We start from the raw sequence: 26,914 nt of genomic DNA on the forward strand, positions 1-26,914 counted from the left end.
AGGTTTCGGTTAGAGTCTGGTGAGGACTATTATAATCGCCCTCTTAATCAACTTACCTGTGTTATTTCATAATAACTTGAAGTGGGTGAGGGTTATTCAAGTCACCTTAAACCTTGTTGCAATTTGGGAACTGTGTTGCTTCGAAAGGCAGTATAGATTATTCTTGTATAAGTGTACCCTGTTGTGTTGGACAATTACGAAGAATGTAATTGCTTGTGTGATCAAGACTTACCAGTTATAAGCCATCGGTAGATTATTTATTTAGACTTGAGGGTTACCCTGATCACTGTGAGGTTTACCTGGTTATTGTAAGGGTTACCCTGATCACCGTGAGGGTTATTCTGGTGTAGGTTAAGGATAAGGCTGATTAATCACGTTCGTGGTACAGTTGACCACGTAGGACTAGATCCCCGTGAGGATAATTTTTGTATGTAGTTAATTGCTGTTGTATGTAAAAAACGGATAACTGAGCACTGACATTGAAGTTGTCCATCGCGGCTGGAAGAGTCGATGCATGAAGGGCTTTCATAACTGCAGCCAATCTAAGACTATATTTAAATGCTTTTACATGTATACCTGGTGAGATTTTCTGCGTGATGTTTTGCTAGTGCTGCCACTTCTTCTGCATCGGTGTCTCTGCATGCATAGTTGAATAGTTGGTTGCATGCGTTCTGGAATTCAAGTCTTGAAAGCTTGTTATTACATGTTGCATTGGTGCGAACCTGCTATAGTTTTATGTTGATTTGCCGCCATATCCCTTTCCTCTCTTTAAGTTGTATGTACAATTGGCAGGCATGTAAAGTTTGGATTACTTTGGTTGAACCTATATATTACAGTTCGCTTTCAAATGCATGCAGTCATTTACATCTAACAGAAATGTCATGTGAATAGAAAGGCTGTTCTTTTTTCAGGCCTGAGAATCTGTTGAAATAAAAGGGACAATAAAGGCAGTTCAATTCCTTATAAACTATACGGTGGCGGAAACCTATCTAATCTTTGTCGGTGGGAAATGTAGGTGTCAGGGCTTTTCCCAGACTTCCCCGACAAGGACTTCCACAGGATGCCAATAGTTCTATTATCCGTGATTCTGTTGTCAACGATTCGTGTAGCCGGGTTGCAATGAATTGCCGGGCCACATTGTTAATTCCTTCGTATTGACAATGTCAATAGTTCCATTATCCGTGATTCTGCTGTCAACGGTTTTGTATCCGGGTGTCAACGAAATTGCCTAAAGAATTCCCTTGTATTCAGGTGAAAGTAGCAGGAGCGCATAAAATTGAAAGGAACAGATCAATGAAAGCTTCAATTTCATTTTGTGATCACGAAACTGTGAAGGGAATTCTAAGTAAAAAAGCTCCTGGTTAGATCGAGCCCATCACATAGTGGCTTGACATCAGCAGGTAGGTGTTAGTCTCTCAGTTTGTGTAGAAATATGCGACCCACCATTCCGAAATCAGGCTGATGTATGATGTTTGGCAATTCCTCTGAGTCTCCCCGACTTTTTTTACACTTCAGAGTAATGCAACGTCTACATTCTGTCTTGAGAAAGCTGACGTAATAACGGGCAATGACAGAAGAACTTCTAGGAACATGACTGAACAGTCATACTGAGTTTCACTAGGCCTACTTCAGCGATATGACGTTTACCTATACTTCACCCTGGTTTTGGAATGGTTGGTCCCATGTTGCTGTAGTAATTTTGTGTGGATATTCGCAAGTGCAGGTAAAGTGTAAATAAGCAGACAGGGATAACTATGAAGCATTACGCACTAGCTGTAAATAACAAAATGTAAATTTGAAGCTCTGTATTAAACGGGGAAATCTAATTCCTCTACGTCATGCAAAGCATTTGAAGCAAGATATGGGACGGGTAGCGCCCCCCCCTGTTGGTCCTTGTTTGACAGAATCTGAGGAATTCTTTTCAGACATCTGAGGGGGGAGATGATTTGGATAAGAATAGTCTAGAGTGTATCATGGTTTGGACATGTACCTTGCCAAGTGTAAAGCAAAGTATTTTTTCGGTAGTATTAATATTTGTTTTCACATTTGTGTGTTCTTCCCAAATCGGTAAATGAAACGAGGGAATGTACCTCAGCAAACTGTATAGACAGGTATTTTGGGTGAGATGTAATTTAGGATTAACCCCAACAGTCCCCAGTCCTCCAACAGGTGAAGGATTGAGGAGGGTTAGGGTTAATATTTGCACTGTTTGTTCTGCATGTACATGTGAGAGTGTTACTATCTAACTGAGGGCCGCATATCACGCTGTTTCATGATTTTATATGAAATATGAAAGAGAATCCTATGCAGCCTTCATCACTTGTATCACGGACCATTTATCCATCTACGTGGAGGAGCCCTACTCCGAGGCTGTGAGCTAATAAATATCATCACATGTTAGGATTTGTTCTGTCAGCTTGTCATGCTCAGATTGTTGTTCCATGCCACCTTGCTGTAGCCTGTGGCTTTGATGTACTGTAAATGCCACAACGCAGTAGCGCCTGCGCAGTACGAACTAACCTTTGTCATCTTATGAATGGTGCTCGGTCAGCTGAGTAATCTTTTTTTTTAATTTCACCAAATCATAGACCTTGTATTTTATTGTTTGTTTCAGGGCAAGGCCAAATACATGTAGGTGGCAATGATCAATATAAAGCCACAGAGTGAGGCAGAAACATTTACTTTATCCTGGAGTTTTAGTACTTGACTTTTGCTATCTGGCCTTTTCTCTCCTCAATAGGTTTTCTTCCGTTTCCCCACATGCGACTCATTCGAATGGTGAGGAATCAGTGGTTGATTCTGTACCGTTAAAATGTCTCGACGCACACAGTCATTACCGTAAGTGGCGTTTCAGCACTTTAATTTTTATTGCGGGCAATTTCAGTTTTTAATTAATCTGTTACTGTGATTCAGCTCAACCAAATCACTTATTGATTCTGCAAAAGTTCTCTGTTTGTATTTTTTTTCCTCACAACAATCCTCTGCAGCTGTTCTTCGAGAGAGTACAGCATATCAATTTGAAATGTGGCTCTTGAATCAGTCTTGGTACCAAGATGCTCTGCATATGCATACCGGTGGGGGGGGGGGGAGTGATTCCATCCCTCTTATGAAACTTGGTGGAAATGATTGGTGGAATGCTAGAAAAAGCATACCGCGGCATATTTGTGATGTCAGTATATGACGTTCATCAGAAAGAAAAATGGAAAGCAATGGTTAAAAAGGGGAATGTTATAAATACCTGTAGTAGAAATAAACAAGATTCCAAGTTCATATAACTTGTGATCTGATAAACAGCATGGGCAACACTCCAGTTTCCAAGTGTAAGAGTAAATGGCCATGTACATCTTGGGTATACCGGAATCGCATCAGTGAATTAATTTAACTCAAAAACAGAAGCATTTTTCTGTATCCGACAAAATTACTGAAATGGGCGGAGTGCCTACGGGACAAACACAATACATGCGATGATGACGAGACTTGTCCGATGAGTCTGACATTAGAATTTGTGACATCACCACACTGGAAGCTGTCATATTTCATGCTGACATCTAGTATGGTAGTTCCTACTATCTAGCATTTCCAACGTTCATGTAAGCACTGTCTTCTTCTTTTGATTGCTGAAACTTATGAATATAGCATTTGAGGACCATTGATAACGCCGTTTTATTTACTGCTTGTTTTTTGTTTACTTGTTGCCTTCATTGACACTAGATATTGTGATTGTTACACTTGTGATATTTAAGTGCTATATAAAGTCTACATGATTTCATTCATCATTTTCCTTTTAGAGAACGTATAATTAATGATGGACGGGACGATCCAGACAGGCCTGGAATACCGACGCTCCATCAAATTAATGATTTCATCAGTGCCATACCAAGTAGGCTGCTTCAGAATGCAAGTCCGCCAAGGAGTCCTGTCCGGTAGGCTTAATGAGCCAGTTTGATAACCCAACAGCGCATGCCCAAAGTGAACTGCGTCCGCAGTCAATTGGGAACAACAATACGCATGTGCGAGTCTGTCCTATCAGCGTGGCCATACGTTGACTCCCATGCATGCTTTGTTTCCGAATAAGCTTATGGGCCCCTTTTTGAAACAGCGGACTGGCTCACTAGTTTATCACTCTTCACTATTTTGTTCAACGTAGCTGTCACACTGGTACCCTTAACCAATTTGCCCATCAGCCCATCCAGCCAAGTTGCAAAGAAGGTGACCCACCGTTGGCTCATTGTGAAACCTTTACATTGATAGCAGTTTACTTTCTGGGTGGAAGTCCTTTGTGGGTCAGTTGCACTCTAAAGCTGAAGGCCCTTTAATTTTTTGTTTTGAAATGCAAGACTGGCTTAATATCTGACCTTTAAAAGGTCAAGGTTTGTCCCACACACCAGCTGAAAAGGCCAGTCTATTGAAAACCTTTAACCTCAACTTTTATTACAAAATTATCGTAAATTTAATTTAATGCTTCATTTGTGAATAATTATTGCATGTAAGTATTCTGTTCAATTAAACCAGTTTTGTGCTCTTTAAAAAACCAACCAGGGATAGATCCAGTAAGGTTATGAGGAATTGGATAGACCCGCCCAAGTTAATGAGTGTGAAGAACTCTTTTCAAGATTTCTCATCGTTTTTTTAGGACGGGTTCCATGATTAATTGAAACAAATGAAACCAATTAAAAAGATACAATGTTGATAATGGAAAAAGATTGATAGGACATTGACTTAACAATAAGAAGAATTCATTCTTAACGCAGAGCTTTACATTTATCTCTAAGTGCTGAACAAAAACCAGTTAATTTTAAGTACCAAAAGTTAAAATCACGATCTTCTAAAAAGGCATGTTTTGACCTGTGAGTTAAAAGTCCGTCACTAATAAATATTTCTGAACGGAACCGGTAGTCTCTTCCACAGTAAAAGCACGAAACCATAAGATACCGTACATGGCATATGTATTAAAAGGATTAACTGGTGTTTTCAACATGAACATTAATATTTGCATGCAGTCAAAGTGACATTGAAATGAATAGGACATCCAGCGATGCAGAAGGAGAGTCTGCCAAGGAAAGCTCTCCTTGTGTCATCAAATTTGATGGTTTGGAAGGAAATGTAGACGTCAAATATAGAAAGGTAAAACATCTTTTGTACTATTTCACAGAGCAATTTATTTTCAATTCTCGTCATTCATTTTATCATGCTAAATTGTTAAAATGGTAAGAAATATTAAGTAGGTGTTTTCTCAATACATATCAAATATATAGCAATAAATGTGTAACTAATTAATTCACTGAACAGAAACGATGTACTTAATACAAATGCTTTGTACAATGAACCAACAGCATAGCGAGACAACAGAGATGAAAGGGTGGGGGTGGGGTAGTCAGGGAATAGGGAAGGACGAAATTCTTCGAGAGATATGGAAACAAGACAGGTAATTAGCCTTTAAATTGAGGTAAGACGGGCACAGTTGTGTCGGGGTTGCTGTAGAGTGGTAGATTGCAGCGGGATTGGTACGTGTGCGCATGTATGAAAAAAAATGGTACAGTGAGAATAAGTTTATAAGAATAAACATGAAAAGGCTTTGTTGGGGACACATGGAATAACATGATACATTTATACTTCGTGGGGTAAAAAAAGAAAAGTAGAAACAGACGAATTGCAGGAAGCTACGTTGCATAGGTATGTCAGCGACGTAATACCTGTTTAAACGAATTGAAAGTGTGTGGGATCATCGTTCACTGAGAAGAGACGACTCAGCAGGGAAGTCACTAAGATAGACTTTAATATACCGGAGTCGAACACGCGGTGTTTTGGATGTCTCATTGACATCTGATACTGTCATCACACGGTTGCAGACGTCACACGTGCCAAAAAAAAAGGTTTTGGAGAATTTGCCTTTTCACTTCTGAATCAAAGCCCCCAAATGTAGCCTCACCCCACAGCGCATGATTGCTCATTAGCTGGACCTAGGCTTGGAGTCATTATTATTTTTTCAAACCTGTAAGCAACTATAAACAGGAACAGTTGGCTCGTGGTAGCATGGCTCATACGAACACAAGGGAAATCTACCTGGTTAATTGGTACAACTTTCTCGTCTGTCCAGTGTGTGATGACCAGCTCTTCAGGGAGTAGCAATGACATCCTGGACACCCTTACTGATAAATTGAAATGGGCCTTGAAATTGCCGAAGCTGCTCATCTGCATCCTCGGGGGTGAGGATGCAGTAATGATGTACGACCAGGAGCAAGAAATCTGTAAAGGTCTTGTCAAGACAGTCCTCAGTAATGGTAAGTGTATTCAAACCAAAAAGTAAAAAAACCAAAGCCTAGGACCACCAAGCCAAAATGCAATATAATCAAACCAAAACACAATAGACCGAAGCCCAGAACTTGGATCACCAAGTCAAAACACAATGTAATCAAACAAAAAGGTAAGGAAGGGTGAGCACATCTGGCAGTAGGTATTTTCCACTTTGTGCCTGCTTTCGGCTATTTTTTTATATAATGCTCTGTGACTGTCAATTACAAGTACCATACTATGAGGTATTTATATCTAATTTCAAATGCCTTTTATCCTAATTATACTTCAAAATCACAGCTCGTAACAATATATAATACACTTATGACCTTTCTTTGTCTTTAAGGAATGAAGTTTTTTTTAATCCAATTTGTTGCAAATCATGCATGATGCAGCTGATGCGCATTTACCATCTTAAAGTGTGGTCTAATTATTTCGTCCCAGCCTCTATACCTGAATGGATAGTATAAGGGTACCAAGTTAATACTATGAAACATCTTTGTCATAAATTAAACCAGCATGAAGGTTGATTTGGAGGGACACACTAGTTGTGCTGGTAATGTTTAGATAAAAATAGACTGCTCCATCTTTTCTCAAAATTTTGAAAACATTTCCCTACCAAAACAATCAGTTGTCCCTACCTACACTACAATGAACCAAAAAGCATCCCGACCTTTTCACTCCACAGTACAAAGATTTCAGAACAAAATTTCTGGGGGAAGAGGAGGCCACATTTCTTTTTGTTTTCCCCCGACACTTTTGAAGGCAGCAGCCCTTGCATTGAGTCTCTTGTTTGCCTGAACTAGATGTTTGGTTATTGACGAGTGGACTCCAGTGTGGACTAATGAAGAGCATTGGCGAGGCTCTGACAGAGCACGCCGCTGGTCATGCTTTGAGCATGCGAAAGAATCTGGTGGCAATAGGTGTAGCACCCCTCGGTATCCTACAGCACAAAGAGGAATTTCGTCCTGACAACCCAATCAAACTGAGGCAACGCAGAAAGCATGTGACGCAGAAGGTAAACAAAAAGGGAAAATATTGTCGGGGGTATTTTGCTCTTCACATGCACCTGACATATATTTATGAAAACTCTGCACTCGTTATTAATCGTCTGAAAGCTTTAGGCAGCTTAACTCACAAGCTTTAACACTCAGGTGCTTAAAGCATAATTTGTACCAGAATTTTGATTTTGGGCAAATGAAAGTACAATAATAGATGTATTAGGACAATTACCACTAACATCAAGATGTTTCTACCTTAAGCCTGTCAATGAGCATCATTGCTAGTTGTATTTCCAATCTGACTTTTATCTAGTGTATGCCGGTAATTGAGCTGGACTATACTGTCACAGATGACCAAAGTGGCAACAGACTGGATCCAAACCATACTCATTTTATCTTGGTGGGCGACAAGGAGCAAGGCAAGGGTACCGAGGGGAAGTTGAGGAGTCAACTGGTCAATAAGATAAAGTCGTGGAAGATAGAGGGAACCACAGACAGCCATGGTAAGCGAGGGTCACAGATGTAATTATTTTCAAAGACAAAAAGTATAGATACTTGTGGCATCTCCTTTATTTAGTCTGTACTCCACATAACCAGATCTCCGGCTGTTGGTTTATAGCGTTTAATTCTACCAAGTCCATTGTTGTAGAAATTAATGCACGGTCCACTTACCTCATGGGTTCCATCCGAGTACAAATGAGAACAGGTGCTTTCTTTTCTAGCAATGACTACCCTTTTGCCGATTATCTAGAAAACAATTTGCACAGGTTGTTGACTTGCTTCCTTTGTCCTTCATTTTTTCTTTGTTTATTCAGTGAAGGTATACAAAGATAAGTGGATAGACCTATTCCGCATCCTAGCTTCGACTATCCCTAAAAATTACGAGGAGATTGGGCATGAATTTTTGTGATGGATGGCACATCGTCACATTTACACTTTTCACAGGCTACATGCATTCACAAGCATGTCACTCATTTCTTAGCATAAGTATATTCAAACAAACAGCAAGAGTTCGGCTTGCAATAGTAACAAAGAGTATAACTTTCAAGCAGGCTGGGAGTCTCGTGTACACACATAGTGTGCATGCAACTTTTTCTGCATCCGCGACTATTGGAGATATAGCAGCATCTGTGATTGCAGACTTAAACAGTGGTTCAGGGAGTGTGTTGCACTTACACATTTAAATAATTAAATAAACCACAAACCATTACAGTTAACGCGGTGACCTCTGTACTACTTGTGTGACCTCATATTTAATTTTCTTACATTCTCGATGTCCCAGCCCGAACTCCTACCGTCTATCTTCTCTTCGGTGGGAATGCCACAGTTTTTGAGACACTTTTGGATGCTGTGAGGAACAACATTCCAATCATTGTCTTTCCCGAGTCCAAAGGAGCAGCTGAAGTACTTGTTGATGTTATACAGATGGATGATCAGCGCTACGCTCCGTGAGTCAATATTTCTTTCCCTTGGTAGCTTAGCAGACATCATTTCAGCAGTGTTATCACGGGCATTACACAATAGAGCGAAATCTGTCGACCCAATGCGCGTTTGGAAAGGGTCGACAGAATTTCACGCACCGTGATTGGTCAACGCCCTGCAAATTCTTGGAGACGCGCTATTGTGAATCGCCTGTATTCATACCAGATAACATTGAGACTCAAAGGGAGTATCAACCCCCCTCCAATTTTTTTAGACTCTCCCGGTCCCTTTTTAACCTCACATGGATCTCATGTGTCACCTGCGTCAAACACTTTCATGTTGTCACACTACGGCACTCACCCATGGCCGTAGAGCAGGTAAAAAAATCCATGTCCACCTTTTATTGTGGAATGGGTACTGTTTTCTCCTTATCTATCCCTCCCTGATCAAAAATGGCCTTTGCTGCACTGCTAATATCACTCAAACTTATTGATGATAGTGTTTTTGTCCACTCAATCTGGTAATTTAACAGGGGTGAGAACTTCCATAATGGCGTTAAAAAACTTTTGAAGGAGAAGTTGAAGCTGCGAACCATTGAGGAAGTTATTGACATCAAGGTTAAGATTCAGCGCACCATCTATAACCATCGTCATCTCATCAACATTGAATCTGTGTCACAGTGCCTGAATAGTGCAATACTCCGTGCATTAATGAAAGGTAAAATTTGTTCAAAGCTTTCTTAATTTAACTGAAGGTTTGTTGTTTTTGTCGTCTTTTTGTTTGCTTTACTTATGGGGTCCTTAACCGGTATTTGTTTCAATTTAGAAAACTCAGATTAGATTTTTACAGGTTATAGTGATTGGATTACAATATCATTAAGTTACAACTTAACGAGCCAATAAAATTAACCTCTTAATTAATATATACTGACTAGATAGCTAGAAGAGATCAAGGAGAGCTCATTATAGGCCACTCTCTTGGGGGAACAAAATTTCCACACATATTGAAAGATGGATGTGTTAAAGCAGTCTCAAAGGTCATTGGCTGTGCTATTGTAACCGTTACAGTTCACATCAATACTTAAACCTCACAAAAAAAGCAAACCCAAAGCTGCCTTTCTGTCTCACATCATTTGCAAATTTCAATCGCTGCAGCTGAACAGCACGTAGAACACCAGTCAAGCCAGTTAATGCGTCTCGCTGTTCTGTGGAATCTTTTGGACCTAGCCAAGTCCAAGTTCGAAAAGACCAACCCGATATGGAAGGTTAGTGTCAAAATCTATTATGTAAATCAGCAAACAGAATTGCAAACCCATGACTCCAATTGCACCATTGGACTAGTGCTACGCACATGTTACATGCCTCTTTGGCCAATAGGATGTTATACTCGTGACTTGCCAAAAGCATGGGCATGGGTATGGTATCCCCTTTGTCTCGATTAGTCTATGTAACAAAAGCATTAGAACTAAGCTCGAATATAAGTCTGACAGATGCGTTAGTGCATCCATGAAGCTTCACTATAAAATTTAGTTGCGCACACTGTGGGACGTGGAATTTGATTTCTGAAATATTAGAAAAATCCTTTCCGCGGATGACCGTTTGGACTTGTTCAAAGCATTGTAAAATCTTATGTTTTTGATCCTACAAATTTAGCATTAAATGAGGATTTTATCTTTTGAATTCGTAAAAAAACCAATATACACGTATTCATGTGAAGTTTGAACAGAAAGATTCATCAAAGCATAGGCCTATATGTACTTGCTTGACAGGGAAGCATCCTAAACATGTAAGCTGACCAATTTTGTTTCGGTTGATAGCAAACGGACCTTATGGAGGAATTACTCCACTACACTCTTGTCAATGACCAGCCTGATTTTGTCAAGCTGTTCATCACAGCTGGCAGAATCAACATGAAAGAGTTCCTGACATTCGCAAGATTGAAGGAACTGTATAACAAGGTAAGTATGATATCATAATTGCGCCCGATGTACCACATCGAATCAGAACACTTTTACGCGTAGCTGGTAGGATGTTTATGATTACCTGCTCCTGTGCTGCAACGTTTTATGGTTGTCTTTGCACTCTGCGCATTTGCAGTTGTTTCTGGAAATCAAGTCTTGAACGCACGTTATTGCATTACATTGTTGAATTGGTGGAAACCTACATGCTCAATATGCTAGATCAAAAGAACAATACTAACGCACTTGTGATTTGGGATTCGGATCGACGGGGGTGGAAAATGGCGGTAAGTATTCGGATTCTGATCATTGTGATTATGGTGGGGAAGATGGAGAAACTCAAATTTGCTGACTACAGGACTATACTCAGTGCATGTCCTGGAAATTAGTGCATTATTTATTACATTTTGCATTGCTACATGGAAAAGGCGGGTCATAAGTGGATAATATACACGTATAATGTAACCGATATGAGGGAATATATTCTTGTGTTTGTTAACTGCAGGCAGGAGATAACACTGTGGTCCTCACCATTCTGGAGCGGTACACAGAGAAGACGGTAAGAATGAAATTTAATTTGTTCAGGATAACGTCATCGGACAAAAGCGATAAATATGCCATGTGCGGAGTACAGAGACTGGTGTCAAGGCATGATGTCGTTAATTTGTTTTGGCCTTCTGCTATTTTTTTTGCTATTCCATAACCCTCTTCAGTGTGCGTAATCAACGTGATATCCATTTTGGGTTAAGTGTATTGAAGATTTCACTTTTTACGACATTTTGATGGTCCGTGCATTTCCGGACAATGTGAGGGCACTGTTGCTGTGCATGTAGGTATGTCAGGGAGAACAGTGTTCATTTTATATGTTTTTCTGTTCATCTTGTGGGCCCAAGGTTTGCTCATTGAAAATATTTTTGGAAGGATGCGGTTATGGCTTATTGGCATTTACTTGCACAAAAATGAATCAACAGAGAAAACAAACAAACCCAAAATTATTTGAAGGTTTGGAAAGGAGACAAAGTACATGGGCACTTTCCACAGATCCGTATCACCTAAGTTTCTGTCAAGGGTTGTTTATGATAACCATGGAGATTTAGTAATCAATTGTTGGAGACTTTTGAGATACTTGGTGACATCCAATAAACGTGCCAGTCCCACGTGACTTGTCAACCAAATACAGACCGTTTACGTGGGACTGGATATGCACCGGCTGTTGTCTGCAGAGTAGGACCGGTTGGGGGCGTTTTGATGCTGATCGTCACGAAAGCCAGTGCGTTTATATGCGCGAGTGACGACATACTGAAGTCGGCTATAACGCTGTACGGTTCCCAGACCAAACAGATCCCAACTGTGTTTATCAATCGAGAATTAATCGCTGTAGTAAACGAATGACCGTGTTGAGATGACCAAAATAGCAACCAACCATTCACCGACAGAAACATACTGAAAATCGCCCCCACTGATAACTAAAGACGAGATGACGTGAGTGAAGTCGAATGGGCAAAATGGGGACCATGAAGGCGCTTTCGCGAAGTCTCTACTTTTGGGTGGGCCGTCGTGAGGCCAAGGATACCGAGCCTGGAGGTAGTCTAGGATGACTTGGCCCCAGTCTGGAGCTAGTCTACCTGCGATTAAATTTTATTCTTGTGTGCTTATTTTTGTAAAGGCTTCCCCTGAGGATTATCTTGCTGGCATCGAGAGTCTCCTGAAAAAGTTGATGTGCGACACCTATGACGCGGATCTAAAACCTAAGACAGGTTGGGGAGCTTTCTGAATCCTACTGTCAGCCTGAAAGTAGATTTGGACTTTCTTTGAAGCTGCCATGTAACAGGTGTCAGGGTGATGTGAAAGGCATTCTACTGCATAATCCCAACATTGTTTTCTGTTATAACAATAACAGTCTTCAGTCCTCCAACAGGTGAAGGATTGAGGACTGTTAGAGATAATAGGCCTACTATAGCAAAATTACCAAGTTACCCCCAGAATAATTCTGCTCCTGGTCACCAGCTACTTGCATGCCTCCAGTTTATAGGCGGTGTGAAGTTGGTTTCTTGTTCCTCGTTTGACATTCGACATTCAATGTTGAACAAGTAACTGTTCCATATTCGAACGTTGAATAAGTAACCGTTTGACATTCAGGGTGCACTCGCCTAAATGGCTATGTAGTGCAACAGGGACCAAAAACAAACTGTTTCCAATATATGTTGATTTGAAGCTTTGCATGGTGAAGTCATGAGATGTATAGTACAATAGGCTTGCCGTTGCAGCATGGACTAAGTCTCTGAGAAGATGTGTGGTTATTAAAAGAACCAGCAAGTGCTGACTCGACTTTTCGGTCAGGATACTCTCGCTGTCCTTTGGAGAGGGTGCTAGACTCAAGACCATAATTTCAACCAGGGAAAAACCTATTTCGACTCTGAATAGGGGTCTCACAACCTTTTGTCATGTTGGAGCATTTCTTTGTCTTTAAACCAGAGTAAAAAACGAATGAATTAAACCAAACTTTTTTACAATGAATATAAAACACCTAAACCCCATGCCCCGCCCAGAGATGATGTCATTGGTCTTTTGAATCAGGGAGGGACTCCTTCCATCTCGGCGTATGTGGTTCTTTGGTGTGGAACAATCCCCGGACGCAAGACTTGCCGTTTAATACATAGAATTAATCCATCCAACTGAACAATAATGCCTTTATTGGTTTCATACAGCTCATCCGTCAAAACTTGCAGCGAGCGACTTACGCCAATCCATCCACACCGTCAACGATTTCCATCCTACAATTGAGCACACATCCACATGTTCTGGAAAGACTCACACACGCAATATAAATTGTCAATAGTGACACGCAAAATCTTCATGACCTGAATTTTTCTACAACAGGCTTCAAGCATCTTGCGCAGTGGTTTCAAAGGTATCTTATAATTTGTCTATTCATGCAGGGAAGAACACTTTTAAGGAGCCACTGAAAGAGCTGTTTGTGTGGTCAGTTCTCCAGGATCGTATTCCCATGGCTATGGTGTTTTGGAAGCTTGGCAAGCCCTCCGTAGGAGGTGTTCTTGTGGCAAACAAACTTCTGAAGGCATTGTCTGAGCATCAGCAAGTGGTCGATGCCCAGAGAGCAGCAGAAATACGTCAACATTCCAGGTATATCAATGTGGCCAACACTGCAACAGCTGTGGTAGATGCATCGGACAAACACCAGAGCAGTCCCCTGCTGAGCATAGGAATACGGGAATAATTGTGCTTGGCTGGCATTTAAGACTGGCTCAGAAGAATGGACGCGACTAGTGTCCGAGTTGTAGCACATATTTATTACCATTCATAAATACCTTTTTCGTCCGAAAGTCAAGGAAGTCAATATATAACAGATTTCTTACGATTGTGTTGTAGAATTTTACTTTCAATTTTCCGAACACCCCCGTCCATTATATGGTATATTCCTTGTGCAAGTTGTCCAAAAGAATCTCCTTATATGGACTTGGGGCGCGCGTGGTGAGCCGCGCACACACATACTCTTGACCAATCAGAATCGATTAAAGTGTCTCGTATCCATACAGCGTCTTATGTATACATGTAGCTCTATGCTCGTATCCAGGTGCTAGCGCGTAATTTAAGTAGCAAGCATTATCATTTCTTAGCGGGCATTATGAGATGTTAATACACGGTCAAGTTGCACGTTGTTGAATAGGGAGACTGTCTGAGATATTTATAAATGAAAGTTAACCCACAATGGTGTATGCGCCCACGCCGATTTCACAATCAAAAGGTGCATACGATGCGCAAGGGGCACGGGTTTAGTTATCCACCTGCACACTGTAAGCACTTGATGACTAAGATTCAGTGACTTTGAATAAACACAGTACATTTAAATGTGATACTAACTTGTGTAACAGAACGGTAATGGATCCATTACTTTAGTCTAGTCCATCATAAGCGCGATCCTCCCCTTAGTGTGAGTTTAACCAGTGTCCCTTCACTCTTTCTGCAACTGAATCAAGCTGGTCAAGCATTTTTCTATCCACAGTGTCAAACGTAAAGGGAAGAAGAAACCAGTTGAAATTTAAACAAGCAAATTTTAGAAGGTCCCGATAATTTTACAGTACAAACTTTAGGGGATTGCAAGCATATGTTGATATCCTGCAACAATCATCTAAACAGATATGAATCTTTCCAATTTTCAGGGACTTTGAGGAGATGGCCGTCGACATCCTTAAAATGTGTTATGCTTCAGACAGGCGTCGAACATCGAGCCTCCTAGTGCGCATCATGCCGGAGTGGGGCGGTGTCACCTGTCTGGATATTGCTGCTTCAGCGAAGAGTAAACGCTTCATATCGCATGTTGCCGTACAGAACCTGCTGAGCGAGCTCTGGATGGGACGGATGTTTGTCATGACACACGTGTTGAAGGTTAGACTCTCTAACTTCCTGTCCGTTTTCAGGGTTGAATATATACTGTCTGTTACGAGTGTTTAAGTCTTTCCAGGATAGTGTGTCCTACTGTTATATGGTGTTAATGTTATGTATAGAAACTGATTTACGTTTGAATATTAGAGGACCACAATAAAAATATACTTTTTAAAGCTTTTTGGTGCCCTTATATTGCACTTCTGTATTTTGAAGATTTTAGCCTGTGGTAATTTCCAGTAGTGTATGGGTTTTCTTTGCGGCCGCGTGAGATATCCGAGATCAGAAAGGGCATCACATATTTTTTTCACCTCGAACACAAAAACTGAAATAAACGAGGATTTAAATTTTTCCTAGAAAAAAACATCAGAAAACAGCATGCATGGTCTGAATAACGGTTGGATTTCTCTGTAATATAGGTAGTAATCTGAGTACTCAGTTGCTGGAAGTTTTTTACATGCCTTTGTCGGTAAAGCTACTTCTGAACACTTGTAATCCTACTCACTCGAAGCACTATATAGAGTGAAGAAACCTTGACTCTGGCACGTTTGTTTGATGTACTTGAATGTTCAGAAAAGACCTCACAAACTAAGCATTGCAACAAAGATCCAGAGCAAGCTTTTAAAGACTTAGGTTGAGACAAAATATTGGAATGAAAGGAGTGCTTTTGAGGTTGTAGGGAGATATGTTCTGTTTCAGTGCATTTGTGGAAACGATTTTTACCAGATTCCAGGATTTGTTTAATAACTCATACAATTAATGCTAAATACTGTAAGCTCTTGGTTTTGTACAAAGCCATATAGTTTGATATTTAGGACAGATAAAAGCTTTTTGATTGGTGCTTCCATTGCTTTGTGTCGCAGATCGGCCTGTGTGTTGTTCTCCCCTTCCTGTCCATGTGGTTGATCACTTTTCCTGATCATGAAGACGCATCGAGTGTTCAGCTGAAAAAGAAAAAGGTATATCTTTCAACAGTTGAAACAATCTCCGTTACTCTTTAATCTAGACTGTTGATACTACACCCATTGCTTCGAGCTGTACATTGCGATTAATCAATTTGACATTTTTGTCTGGATTTTCTTCTTTTATTTTTCAAGCATATAATAATTGAATAATTGTAAAATGTCACAAGCACAGTTTAGACTTACTACTTCGTAAGCCTCTTTCTTCCTTAATTTCGGATTTGTTGATATCAAGGGCTTTCTTTAGCCTTTTGCTTGTATTGGGGGAATAATCAATAGGCCTATATCAGATTTTGACTGATCCAAGAAAATGCCATTTCTGCGATGACATCATATATACTCATGTGCACGTGCATGAACTTGGCACTCGCATGCATTTATTTGGTAAAACAGAACACCGTATTGGTGAAATACACAAATGTAGGCAAGTAACATGCTTTCACCACCTGTGCATGAGCGTGGTGCCACCTATTATTCTAGCCACCAAAGACTGCGAATATATTGATATTGAAAAATTTAAATTTTGTAATGCATTACTGCAAAAGTATTCAAGAATCGATTACATGTGTTGCCAGATTTTGTTGTAGGGAACCTACTAAGTGGAGAAACATTCGGTTTTCACAATCTTCAAACAGCACTTTATATGCGCAAATCAAAACTTTTTGTCTGCTCATAAATTTTCAGTAGTGTTTGCCTACTTCAAGGCAAGACTGACACAAACAGGATTCAAATTATAATCTTATTTTTTTCCATTGCAGTGCCTGTCTTTTAAAGTGAATAGTTTACATGGATTACGCATGAAAGAGGATTTAAGATTGGACTGAATTTTGCCAAGAAATTCCATTGTCTAAGTCTAAAGGGACGCCCATGTTGTTTTGATGCCAGGACCCTGTGTTTCCTCCTGCTGCATCGAAGATGGATGGAGCAAAGAAGGACCAAGCAGACGGAATCACGCAAGTTTATACCTTCGATCTTCCTCAGAGTTTGGTGCAGTGGATGTACAACATAGATCCCATGCATAGGTGTATGAAAAGAGCAAGGCTTGGTTAAACCGTATTTGCGCCAAGCAGGACAAGATATTTGTACATATACATGGAAACGACAGTCCGTTGGTGGGAACTCGCTCTTGTGCAACCGATGGTTGTTGGAATGTTTGCTGGTTGCATGTGTGACGCGCACGTGCGAGCTCAGTTAAAAAAACCTCCCACCATCTTTGCCGGTGAGGTTGCACTTCAACTCAGGGCAGATTATCTGCTATATTTTGTGCCTTTGGCACCCGTGCAAAAACTCTATTGGTTTGTGCATTTATCAGTATTGATGTTACCCAATGATCTTGAGAACAACCGAGTGGCCACCCCCTTCAAGGGACATTATGGCTGCATCCAGATTACTTGGCTATAGCTTGAGGTTACACACGACTCTATGAGAACTGGCCGCAGCCACTACCATAGACTCGTGCATAAGTTCAGGCCACAGCCAAGTACATCGGCCACTGCCCATCATGCATGGAGACCATACGGATCAAAGCCAGGGGGGTGGATTCCCGGAAATGGAAAATAGCACAGTAATTGTTATTGCACTATACACAAGGCAACTCAGTTCAATTGTAGAACAATCTTAAACCTTTGTGAGAAAGTTATATGAATTAAGGCCTAATTTTAAGAACTGAAACCACTATTATTTAGGAATAGTTGGCTCTACTAACCCTTAGAGTAAGTAAACTAAAAGTGAAGCTTCTCCAACTTTATTTTGACAGAGAGACTAGGCAGCCAACCAGTCGATGTGAACAGACACTGGATCAGTTAAACAGGCTGAAATTCTTCTTTCAAGCACCTGTTGTATCCTTCAGCTACAATGTGGTAAATGTGTGACTCTGTTATGTGTTGTAAAATTATGTTCAATTTTGATAAAGTGTTTCAAATCGACTTACTGCTGTGAAGTGATGTAAAGAATTGCTCAGGCATGAGTTCATGGAAGTATAACAATGTTTGAAGCAATATGTTGTCTTAATTCATGATCATTATAAACCTTTTTCCATTCTAGATTTCCCAGTTGTTGTTTCTGGTTCTGTTTAGCTACATCGTCCTCGCCAACTTTAATCAGGAAGTCTCAGTGTTCGAGATAGTTCTCATGGTCTGGGTTTTCTCAATCTTCACTGAGGAAATACGACAGGTATATCTTAACCCATTCCCGCCGTGTTACAAAACACACTTTGCGTGTGAAAAATTAGATATAGGAATTTCCTAATGGCCATATTTTGTCTCCATAGATTCAGCAGGAAGAGTGTAATACATTCCTGCACCGTGTAAGGGCTTGGCTGTGGGGCTATTGGAACTGCGTGGATCTGATCTCCCTGGTGATGTTCGCCGTTGGCATTGGTCTGCGATTCCACCCGGCCACGTTTGATGCTGCCCGCGTTGTTCTGGCTCTAGACCTGATGGTCTTCTATTTCAGGATTCTCCACGTCTGCTCCGCCAGCAAGCACCTAGGTCCCAAACTCATTATGATCACAAAGATGGTGAGGAGCTCCACTTGTTAATTAAGGAAAGAAAAAAACTACAGAGTGCGCTTTAGTTTATTCATGAGCCTTGGGCATATTAAGAGCTTCCAGTGCTTGCCATCATTCCTTGTCTCTAGAGGGCGAAATCAAAAGGTTCCTTTTTAGCATAGAGAAAGGACACAAAGTTTTTGTCCTGTGTTTAGGTTATGATTTAAATGCTTTTATTCATATACTGGTTCGTTTTTTAAGGACCAAAGAACATTTATTAAATAAATTTAATACTTTTATTAAATATGCATTATTGTATTTTTGTTATTACGACACGCCAACCTGCTAGATGTTGAATGCTATCTGCTCCATGCAGGAACAGGAGATGTTTTGCATGTTTAAGCAGACGGCAACAACGCCCTTTTTGTTTAGACTGACTGGGTATTAATTGGCAGGGGTCTTGTCACCAATTTCTTTGAAAAGGTGGATCGGTCCCCACCAGCCTCATTTCTTCTTTGCTAGTGAGCAAGAGCAGATCCTGAACCACATTTCTTTGGGATTTTTACATAAGTTTTCATGGCCTTTCTATCTGAGCGCCGAGGCTACATTTGGGGTCATTTTCCATGCTTTTGGAATGAAGAGCAAATAAATATACCAACAATTTCCGTTCTCTCATTTCGCAAATATGTTCGGGGGGCTCATGGCCTCCCTCGGTAGGGGGAATGTATAGTTAATATTACTCTAGAATTTAAATGAATTTCTTCATCACACAGATGCTTGACCTGATCAGTTTCATCTGTATACTGTTGGTTTTTCTGATCGCCTACGGAGTAGCCTGTCAGGCCATCCTCTATCCAAACAGTGCTCATCCTGAGAGCATTGCTAAAGGGGTTTTGTATCGATCCTATTTCCAGCTGTATGGAGAGCTCTTCCTGGATAGTTTTGAAAGTAAGTGAACTTTTAGCAATTGAATGAGAGGCAGAAATATGGCAAAATCAGACAGAATCACTGGATTGCTTGTTATAGATGGAAGCTGTTGTGTGTATATGGCACTAACATTTTTTAAAGGTACGATTTATTGGTGAAAATCTAATGCAAGAAAGAAACTCATATTAATAAATGGGTCATTTCTTGGACTTGCAAAGTGAATACATTCATGATAGCTGTGTCGTGGCATCCTCTTGATGCCTTGGAGTTAGAATGTCACAGGACCAGTGTTGAAACCAAACCATTTCTTTTCAAGTAAAGTCAAGTCGCAAGTCTTTTCCTTCAAATATAGTCAAGTCACAATTCAATGTTGCCCACATCAAGTTTCGAGGTCATTTTTTAAACCATGTCTGATGTCACAATTGATACGGTTCTTGTACTTTTTTTCTGACATCCTGTATTGATGATGTGACTCGTGACGTTTACCTTATTTGATCGATTGTATTTTTTTTCTATTTTTCTTGTATTCAAAGAAAAGCTGGTAATGTAACAAGTCCACTGTGGTCAAGCCCCAATCAATTGTCTTTACGTCAGAAATTTAAATTGACAACACTGATTTTGATTGACTATCGCTTTTACAATGCCCCCTTGAATGCATCCAGGAAGAGTTAATGAGAATCACAGAAGGTGATAATCAATCGTTACCTGTGCAAAAAAAAGCAGACAAAATTCTTTCATTGAATTTAGTGGAGGGCTTCACTCTTTCCGGAGACACAAGACCACACCTGCATGTGGCCATGGACCTAATACCTTTTCCATTGGTCTGTTTTTCTTTTGACACAAAATAGGCCAATGCGCTGTGAATGAAACGCAGTTGGCAGCAGGTATGGAACCCTGCCCCCGTCAATCTTGGTTCGCCACTGTCAGTTTAGCAATCTACCTTTTCATCAGTAACATCCTCTTGTTGAATCTCCTTATTGCTATGCTGAAGTAAGTGTCAATTTCCCTCATCCTGTTCTTCCTCTCAGTTAACTGCTGGAATTACAGAGATATTACCACAGCGAGTTAATTAGGTTTCGAAAGTCTTTCTATCTAAAAAAAAAAGCATTTGTGATATGAAACGCACCTTTAATTGAAAGTTATTAGTTATCGTACTCCATGCGTGTGTCCTCAGATCCCGAATGCAGTTTTAGCCCGCAGAGGAGAAGCAAATAAACAATCTTAAAAGAGATGTAACTGTAATACAAATAATGCAACTACCCTGAAAGCAAAACATGACAGGATTTCTGTGCAGTCATGCTATTTAGCGTCAACAAGCGTCAACACATACAAGTAGCGTCAACACAGCGTCAACAACTTTAAAATACCCTCTAAAGATTTAAGAGTGGTTTTTATCGTATTTTACAGCCTCTATGACCTGCTACTGTGTAAGAGAAACATTGAATTCGCGTCCATATTCTCGTAGAAAAACGAAAACTTTTCTCGATGTATTGAGGCCGTCTATTTTCTTTACTCTACCGTCCGCGCAAAAACAAGATGGCGGTCTGTCGGGCTGCACGAGCAGGCCTGACTTTGTCACCCAAGTTTCAGCAATTAAATATCATTTCAGATAGATATGATACATTGAATAGGATATATAGGAGCCTAATTAATATTGTAAATTTTAAAAAAAGGAAAAAGTGTGCTTAAATAACTTGTTGACGCTTTGTTGACGCTCGTTGACGCTTTCTTTGTGGCAGTTTATTCTCTAGGATGCATAAAGAGTTGATGTTGTCCAATGAAAATGGAATAAAGATCCTCCTGTTTTATCAGCTAAGGTTTTGGTTTAAAGAACATGCAGAAAATTGTCTCTTTGGTTCACACTTTAGCTACACCTTCACTGCAGTCCAGGAGAACACTGACACTTACTGGAAGTTCCAACGATACCAGCTGATCAAAGAATACTACCGCCGACCTGCAGTAGTTCCACCCTTCATTGTGGTCGCTCACTTGTTTCAGCTGGTGCGTTATGTATGGGACAGATGCTGTCCAAAACACAAAATGTACAGAGTTCCAAATCTCATGAGTAAGTGAATCAACCTTAGTACTTTGTTTATTACTGGTTTATTTATTTCACATTAGGTGGGCACTTGCAGACAGAAAGGCTGAATTGCTGCCACAGCAACATTACAATTAAACGTTCAAAAAACAAATAGTAGATTTGGTAAAAATAAAAATATATGAAAATGACGCTAAAGTTATTGTAAACTGCACAGTACCTGCACAGAAACAAAAACATGACCCCAAAAATGATACCGTTATGAAACCGTGATATTTTTTTAGTTAGGGAAAAGTTTCATTTCTGTCACCTCAAAAAAACTTTTTAAAATTTTTAGTTACTCCCTGACAGCATGACTGTCGTGTCCTAGGGGTGCGTTCCACGAAATGGTTGTATTGCTGCGTGCGAGCTCATTAATATTTTGTGATCCCGCGGGATTTGTACAATAGGACAGGCCATAATCAGGAGGGATCATGGAAATATTTTTATAAATCCTGAATTTAGGACTGATAGTTTCCAGTTCGGGGTATCTCTTTCACAAAAAGCCCTAAATTGCGGGCCTATTTTGGATAGAGGCGGGCGGCTACATTCAGAAATGAGCGCTTAGTTTTACTGCTATTTGGGGGTATTTTCGTTCAATAAAAAATATTTTCGTGGCTAACCCCCCATAAAATTGAAACGGAAAGTGATTTTCTGGCCATAATCTTGAATTTCCAGTGAACCTCTTCACGAGAGTCAACAGACGGCGCTATTTCGGTCCGATTTTGCACTATTTTCTAAAGTGGGTGCGTATTTGGTGTAGTGCAACCCTAGCTTCTGACGAAACTGCTTTGTTGACTATTAGGGCGAAAAATGAAGCGTGAGGTTGCAGAGATGGTGGCTTGGGAGAAGGGGAAATGCCAAGATTATCTGGCTGAACAGAAGGCAGTTAATGCAACAAAAATGAAGATGGAACATATTGAAAAGCGGTAAGTTCCACAGGAAATGTAGGAAATGCTCTTTCCATCAGTAATATTGGGGATAGCCTTATGTGTATCTTGACGTCTCAAGTAATATTTTGAGCCAGCATCCATCTCCACCAACCCTGGTTCTGCCAGGAAAGTTGCACAGATGATATCTCTTGTTTTCTCCAAGGTAGATGTTTTTACTTTTCGCAACCACATTGATACGAGTGTGTCAGGTTTCCCCATATCAACTCATCGTTGGAAGACGGGGTTTTAGCCACACTTTATATCTTTTGCTGTACATCAGTGACTGATGTCATTGAAACTTTGGTTGTAGACTTATATATGTACGGTCATTAGTATTTTCCACTACCAGCCCTTAGCTTTCTCCTTTGTATGGCTGATAATGCATTAAGATTTCTAAGCACCCTGTTTGGACAAATTTACATTCTCCAAGAACGTTGCACTGTACATCAAATTGAACCCTTAAAGATAGGTATGTCAAAGGTTGTACCATACGGGCTCAGACAGGACAAGATAATACATGTAGATTTTAAGATCAAAAGGGATACCAATCTCTTGCTGTATGACGACCAGTCATACCTACAAGCAAGTGGGAGAGCCTGCACATAAAGCATATCTTAATCACTGAAGGAGAACAAATGAAATGGGGCAAGAATTTCAGTGCTCCATGTTGACTTTTACACATTTAACAATTGATTTTATTTTACCATTACCATTTTTGTTATTCCCAGGCTCGAAGACATTTCCTCAAAGATGAACCAGTACTTTGATGGGAACAGTCTCAGTGAATCTCTTAACACTTTGCTGAAGCAGTTGGATTTGAGCTACAATAATCCCAGTCCATACAGGACCAGGTACAGTAAAGAGATTCCAGGCATTGCTTTATTTATACCTTTTTAGGATTCTGATATTTACACAACATGTGGTTGCCTAGTGGCATGATTTGGTGATGTAACTGAAACGGAGGGCTGCCATATCATGTATCGATGAGCTGCGAGGCAAATGCGAGCACATGTATTGCGATGCGTCCAGTCTGCCGGCCGTCAGTGCGTCCGGCCGTCAGCTTTTCACTTGTAATGTTAAGATTTTTCTTCTGGGTATTTGGATAATGATATGTGTGACCTTTGGTTGTGTGTTTTAAACTGGCATTTTATCAATAACAGAACCTAATTATAGGTTATTGCCTTGAATTTGTAGGAAAAACTACATGGGATAAGCAGACCTAGGCCTATGTATATTCTCAATTTCAAAACCTACATTGTTTCTATGATAGGTATTATTAATAGAGCTGGGTAATCATTGATCTGTGATATTTCCTTTGATACTTGCAGATCACCAGATTCACTGAGTGTGTCGTTCAGCCAAATTCAAGAGATGAATGCTCAACTGGATTTCATTGGGAGTAGAACATCCAGCATCCAACATCCAGTCCACGCATCCAGCCCTAGAATGATCTTGGTACCCCCCAGCAGTCCACCCAGGAGAAATGACGGGCTGAGATTTGAGAGTAGAGCGCCAAGAAGTTGAACTAGAAGAAAAGATTGGGGGTTGTCCCGAAAATGGCTCTTTACCTTTATGCATTGAGGCCACCCACGAACTTAACATTAAGTTTGAGGAGACATCCAAGAAAAACATCCCACTATAGAGTTAACTTGGCCCCCGTATTCATGTACCACTTCGGTTTGTACTTCACCAGGAGTGTGTGATTTGATTTAATTATGTTTTGTCATCGGGAGAAAAGGAGCATAACTCGTATGTTCAGTTTCTGTGGCTATATACACGTATATATAGTAGCGTAGGCAAGAGGAGCAGAGAATACAGAAGGTATGAAGAATTTAACTGATAAGGGGGAAGTTGGAATGCTGAATGAAATGAAATCAAGAGAGCGAAATAAAGGAATATAAATGCCTAACCGGGATCTTGAAAATAGATCATTAATACAAAATGGGTGATGAAAAATAGATGATGACAAAATTAAATACTGTTGTAAAAAAGGATTTCAGAAATGACTATTTCAGTAGACCACTCTCATTTTGCCTATAACTCTTATGGGCGGCCAGAGTTTGCCAAAAATATCACCTTTTGGTTGGATTTCGATTTAACTACCATTTCGTTCAAAACGGAAGGTCGTCCCCATGATTTTAAATGGGGTTGTATTTTCATTTAGTATTTAGTAGTGCGTGTATTATTATCTTGCGTTCTGATAGTTGCGTGGGATTCATTACGCTTGGTGAATTGTTTTACTTTTGTACCAACGGCCAGCCATAGTTTTTTAGCAGCCGCTTGTAGGAAAAACACGACTGTGACGTCAAAGGAGCAGACCCTATAAAGCAGTTTCTCCGTACCCTCATTTGGTGATTTTACCAGGCAACAAAAACAAAAATAGGCCTGGCAATATAATCATCATAAAAACCTCTTCCGTTGCATCTACAACCTTGTGATAATACAGGCTACGTAGGGTAATGGATACAAAAACTATTTTACTGAAAATCAAAAACACTAAAGTATATCGTGTCATAGTAAAACTATAAACTATATTACTATTCAAAGCTTCACTGCTTTGATAAATATTTCTACGCAGTTAAAGCATTAACTTCAGTTAAATTTAATGCACTGTCAACACGTATACTGTTTTACTGTTACATAGAAAAATACACAGACTTTTATTTTGAAGTGTATTATTTTAAACGTCTTTTAATGAAAGGGAAGAGTATTATATTTTTGCAAAAAACGTACCTTCAAACGGTAGTGAGTGTTGAATTTCTGGCCACTGTGAAATAGCAGTTTAGAATTTGGGGTTGAGTTTTACAGTTTTATCGTAGAGGCAAGTTGATGGTTTACACACACTGTTAAGTTCGAAATGCCTGTATTATTTTTCTAGCATATGACAAAATGTAAACCAATAAATCTCGTACCCAAGAAGATGAATGCTTAGCTGGGTGCGGGGCAAAACGTGCACTCCTTTCTCAAATACACTTTGCGCCCCGAATTTTGTGCATAAGCTTGGGTTTTGAAGTTCAAATAATATTTTCAATTAATCAAATTAGGTATAATTTACAGAGATATGTAGTTCAATGGCTTGGAATACGAACAATGCGCGTTATGAATTTGTACATAATAGGCCTTTTATATACCAGTGGTCATGCGTTAACTTACAGGTCTTCGGTTGCTACGAGTGGACACTTTGGTTGCTACGGTTCTTTAGGTCGCAGAGAATCAAGATGACAAAAATAGCGAATGCCTCGTGACTAGGTCTCTGCCAATCAAGATACAGAATCTGAACAATTATTAGACAAGCTTAACGCCTTTAGTCAAGGCAATACACTCAAAGGAAACCAGTAAATTAGAAATTGCTGATGACACAAACACTTACTGTATATACACGGACGAGTTCGTCAAGATTCAATCGGCATGTGACCTTCCATAATCATCAAAATGACATTTGAAAATAGTTTCAAAGAAAAATTAAAAATTATGGAGTGTGGCATACGGGGGCAGATCCCGGATTTCTGTCGGCCTGTGCGAGGAATTTCATGCTTGTGAAAGGAGAATTGTAGTTGTCGCCGTTGAAGGCGTTGAATCTTTTTTTTTTCTTTAACCGGTATCAAAAGTCTTCCAACATAAAAAGTAGGACAACTTGGCAATGAGCGTTTGGGGACCCCCAAACCCCACTCTGGATCGGCAGCTTGACAAAAAATTGGATCTCCGCTCATATTTGTCCCACATAATGTAGGGCTAGAGAAAGAAGTCTATGTAATGTAGGGATGTAGGACGTATCGAACTCCGGAACGCGGTGTTGCTTTACTGACCCTCTGAAGAGTTTCGGCGCATTGTTTTTTAGGGTCAGGGTTATCTGTGTCAAAATAAACAGGAAAAGTCCATGAAATTATCCTCAAAAGTTCAGATCAAAGTAGTTGTCTTAATGGGGAAAGGAGCATTTGCCCCGAGTTTTCTTAGCTACAGGAGAATAACGAAATGTCCACACGTTATTAGTGTTTATGCGTAGGCCCGTAGGCTGGATTAGGCCTTGGCCTATGATAATACACTAAGCAAAACATTCCACAGTGTGGCTAGATATAGGCAACAATTCTTCGTCGCGAGAGAGAGTTCCGCTGAAGTGGTGAAACTTGGAATTGGTCCCCAAAGGAAAACAGAAAATTCCTTCATCGTCTCCCTATTGTGTACCCGCTCTCCTTATCGGCTAGGTTCATTTGTTTAGCGAGGATTAACGTGCTTCCCTTGAAACCCTGCGATTTGGGGATGATATAATATTAATATAAAAGCTGGCCAAATCTCAACAATTCGAAAAACCTTAGGGCACATGGCTTAAGGATTCGCTGAATGGCCAACCTCGTGACAGGGCTAGAACTATCAAACGGATAGTACAATGAGTAGACGCACTGAGTTGACCAATCAGATCATCGGATGACAATAAGTCACTTGGGAATTAAATTTA

General features: G+C 40.1%; 1 protein-coding gene across 4 annotated transcripts; it reads left to right on the plus strand.

Moving 5' to 3' along the window:
• On the plus strand, positions 1 to 25,414 carry LOC147798308 (transient receptor potential cation channel subfamily M member 5-like). Of its 4 annotated transcripts, none has more exons than XM_087140333.1 (26): positions 1 to 19; positions 2,741 to 2,838; positions 3,789 to 3,923; positions 5,001 to 5,124; positions 6,098 to 6,281; positions 7,098 to 7,309; positions 7,606 to 7,795; positions 8,575 to 8,740; positions 9,247 to 9,431; positions 9,869 to 9,978; positions 10,531 to 10,671; positions 11,177 to 11,230; positions 12,338 to 12,428; positions 13,611 to 13,815; positions 14,853 to 15,078; positions 15,939 to 16,034; positions 16,923 to 17,059; positions 17,794 to 17,896; positions 18,081 to 18,209; positions 18,307 to 18,555; positions 19,299 to 19,473; positions 20,301 to 20,442; positions 21,321 to 21,517; positions 22,335 to 22,458; positions 23,190 to 23,312; positions 23,790 to 25,414. In XM_087140333.1, exons 2-26 carry the CDS (start codon positions 2,813 to 2,815, stop codon positions 23,983 to 23,985), a joined length of 3,720 nt encoding a protein of 1,239 aa, XP_086996459.1. In that variant the 5' UTR covers positions 1 to 19; positions 2,741 to 2,812; the 3' UTR covers positions 23,986 to 25,414. The 4 variants fall into 4 exon arrangements, with proteins under 4 accessions (XP_086996459.1, XP_086996457.1, XP_086996460.1 ...); XM_087140331.1 differs by lacking the exon at positions 1 to 19 and adding an exon at positions 1,246 to 1,400; XM_087140332.1 differs by lacking the exon at positions 1 to 19 and adding an exon at positions 1,508 to 1,723.
• The last annotated feature ends 1,500 nt before the right edge of the window (positions 25,415 to 26,914 follow it).

The sequence above is a fragment of the Acanthaster planci genome, linkage group LG08, assembly GCF_054643075.1.
Source record: "Acanthaster planci isolate LZ-2023a linkage group LG08, COTS_SCS, whole genome shotgun sequence".
NCBI classification, from domain to species: domain Eukaryota; kingdom Metazoa; phylum Echinodermata; class Asteroidea; order Valvatida; family Acanthasteridae; genus Acanthaster; species Acanthaster planci.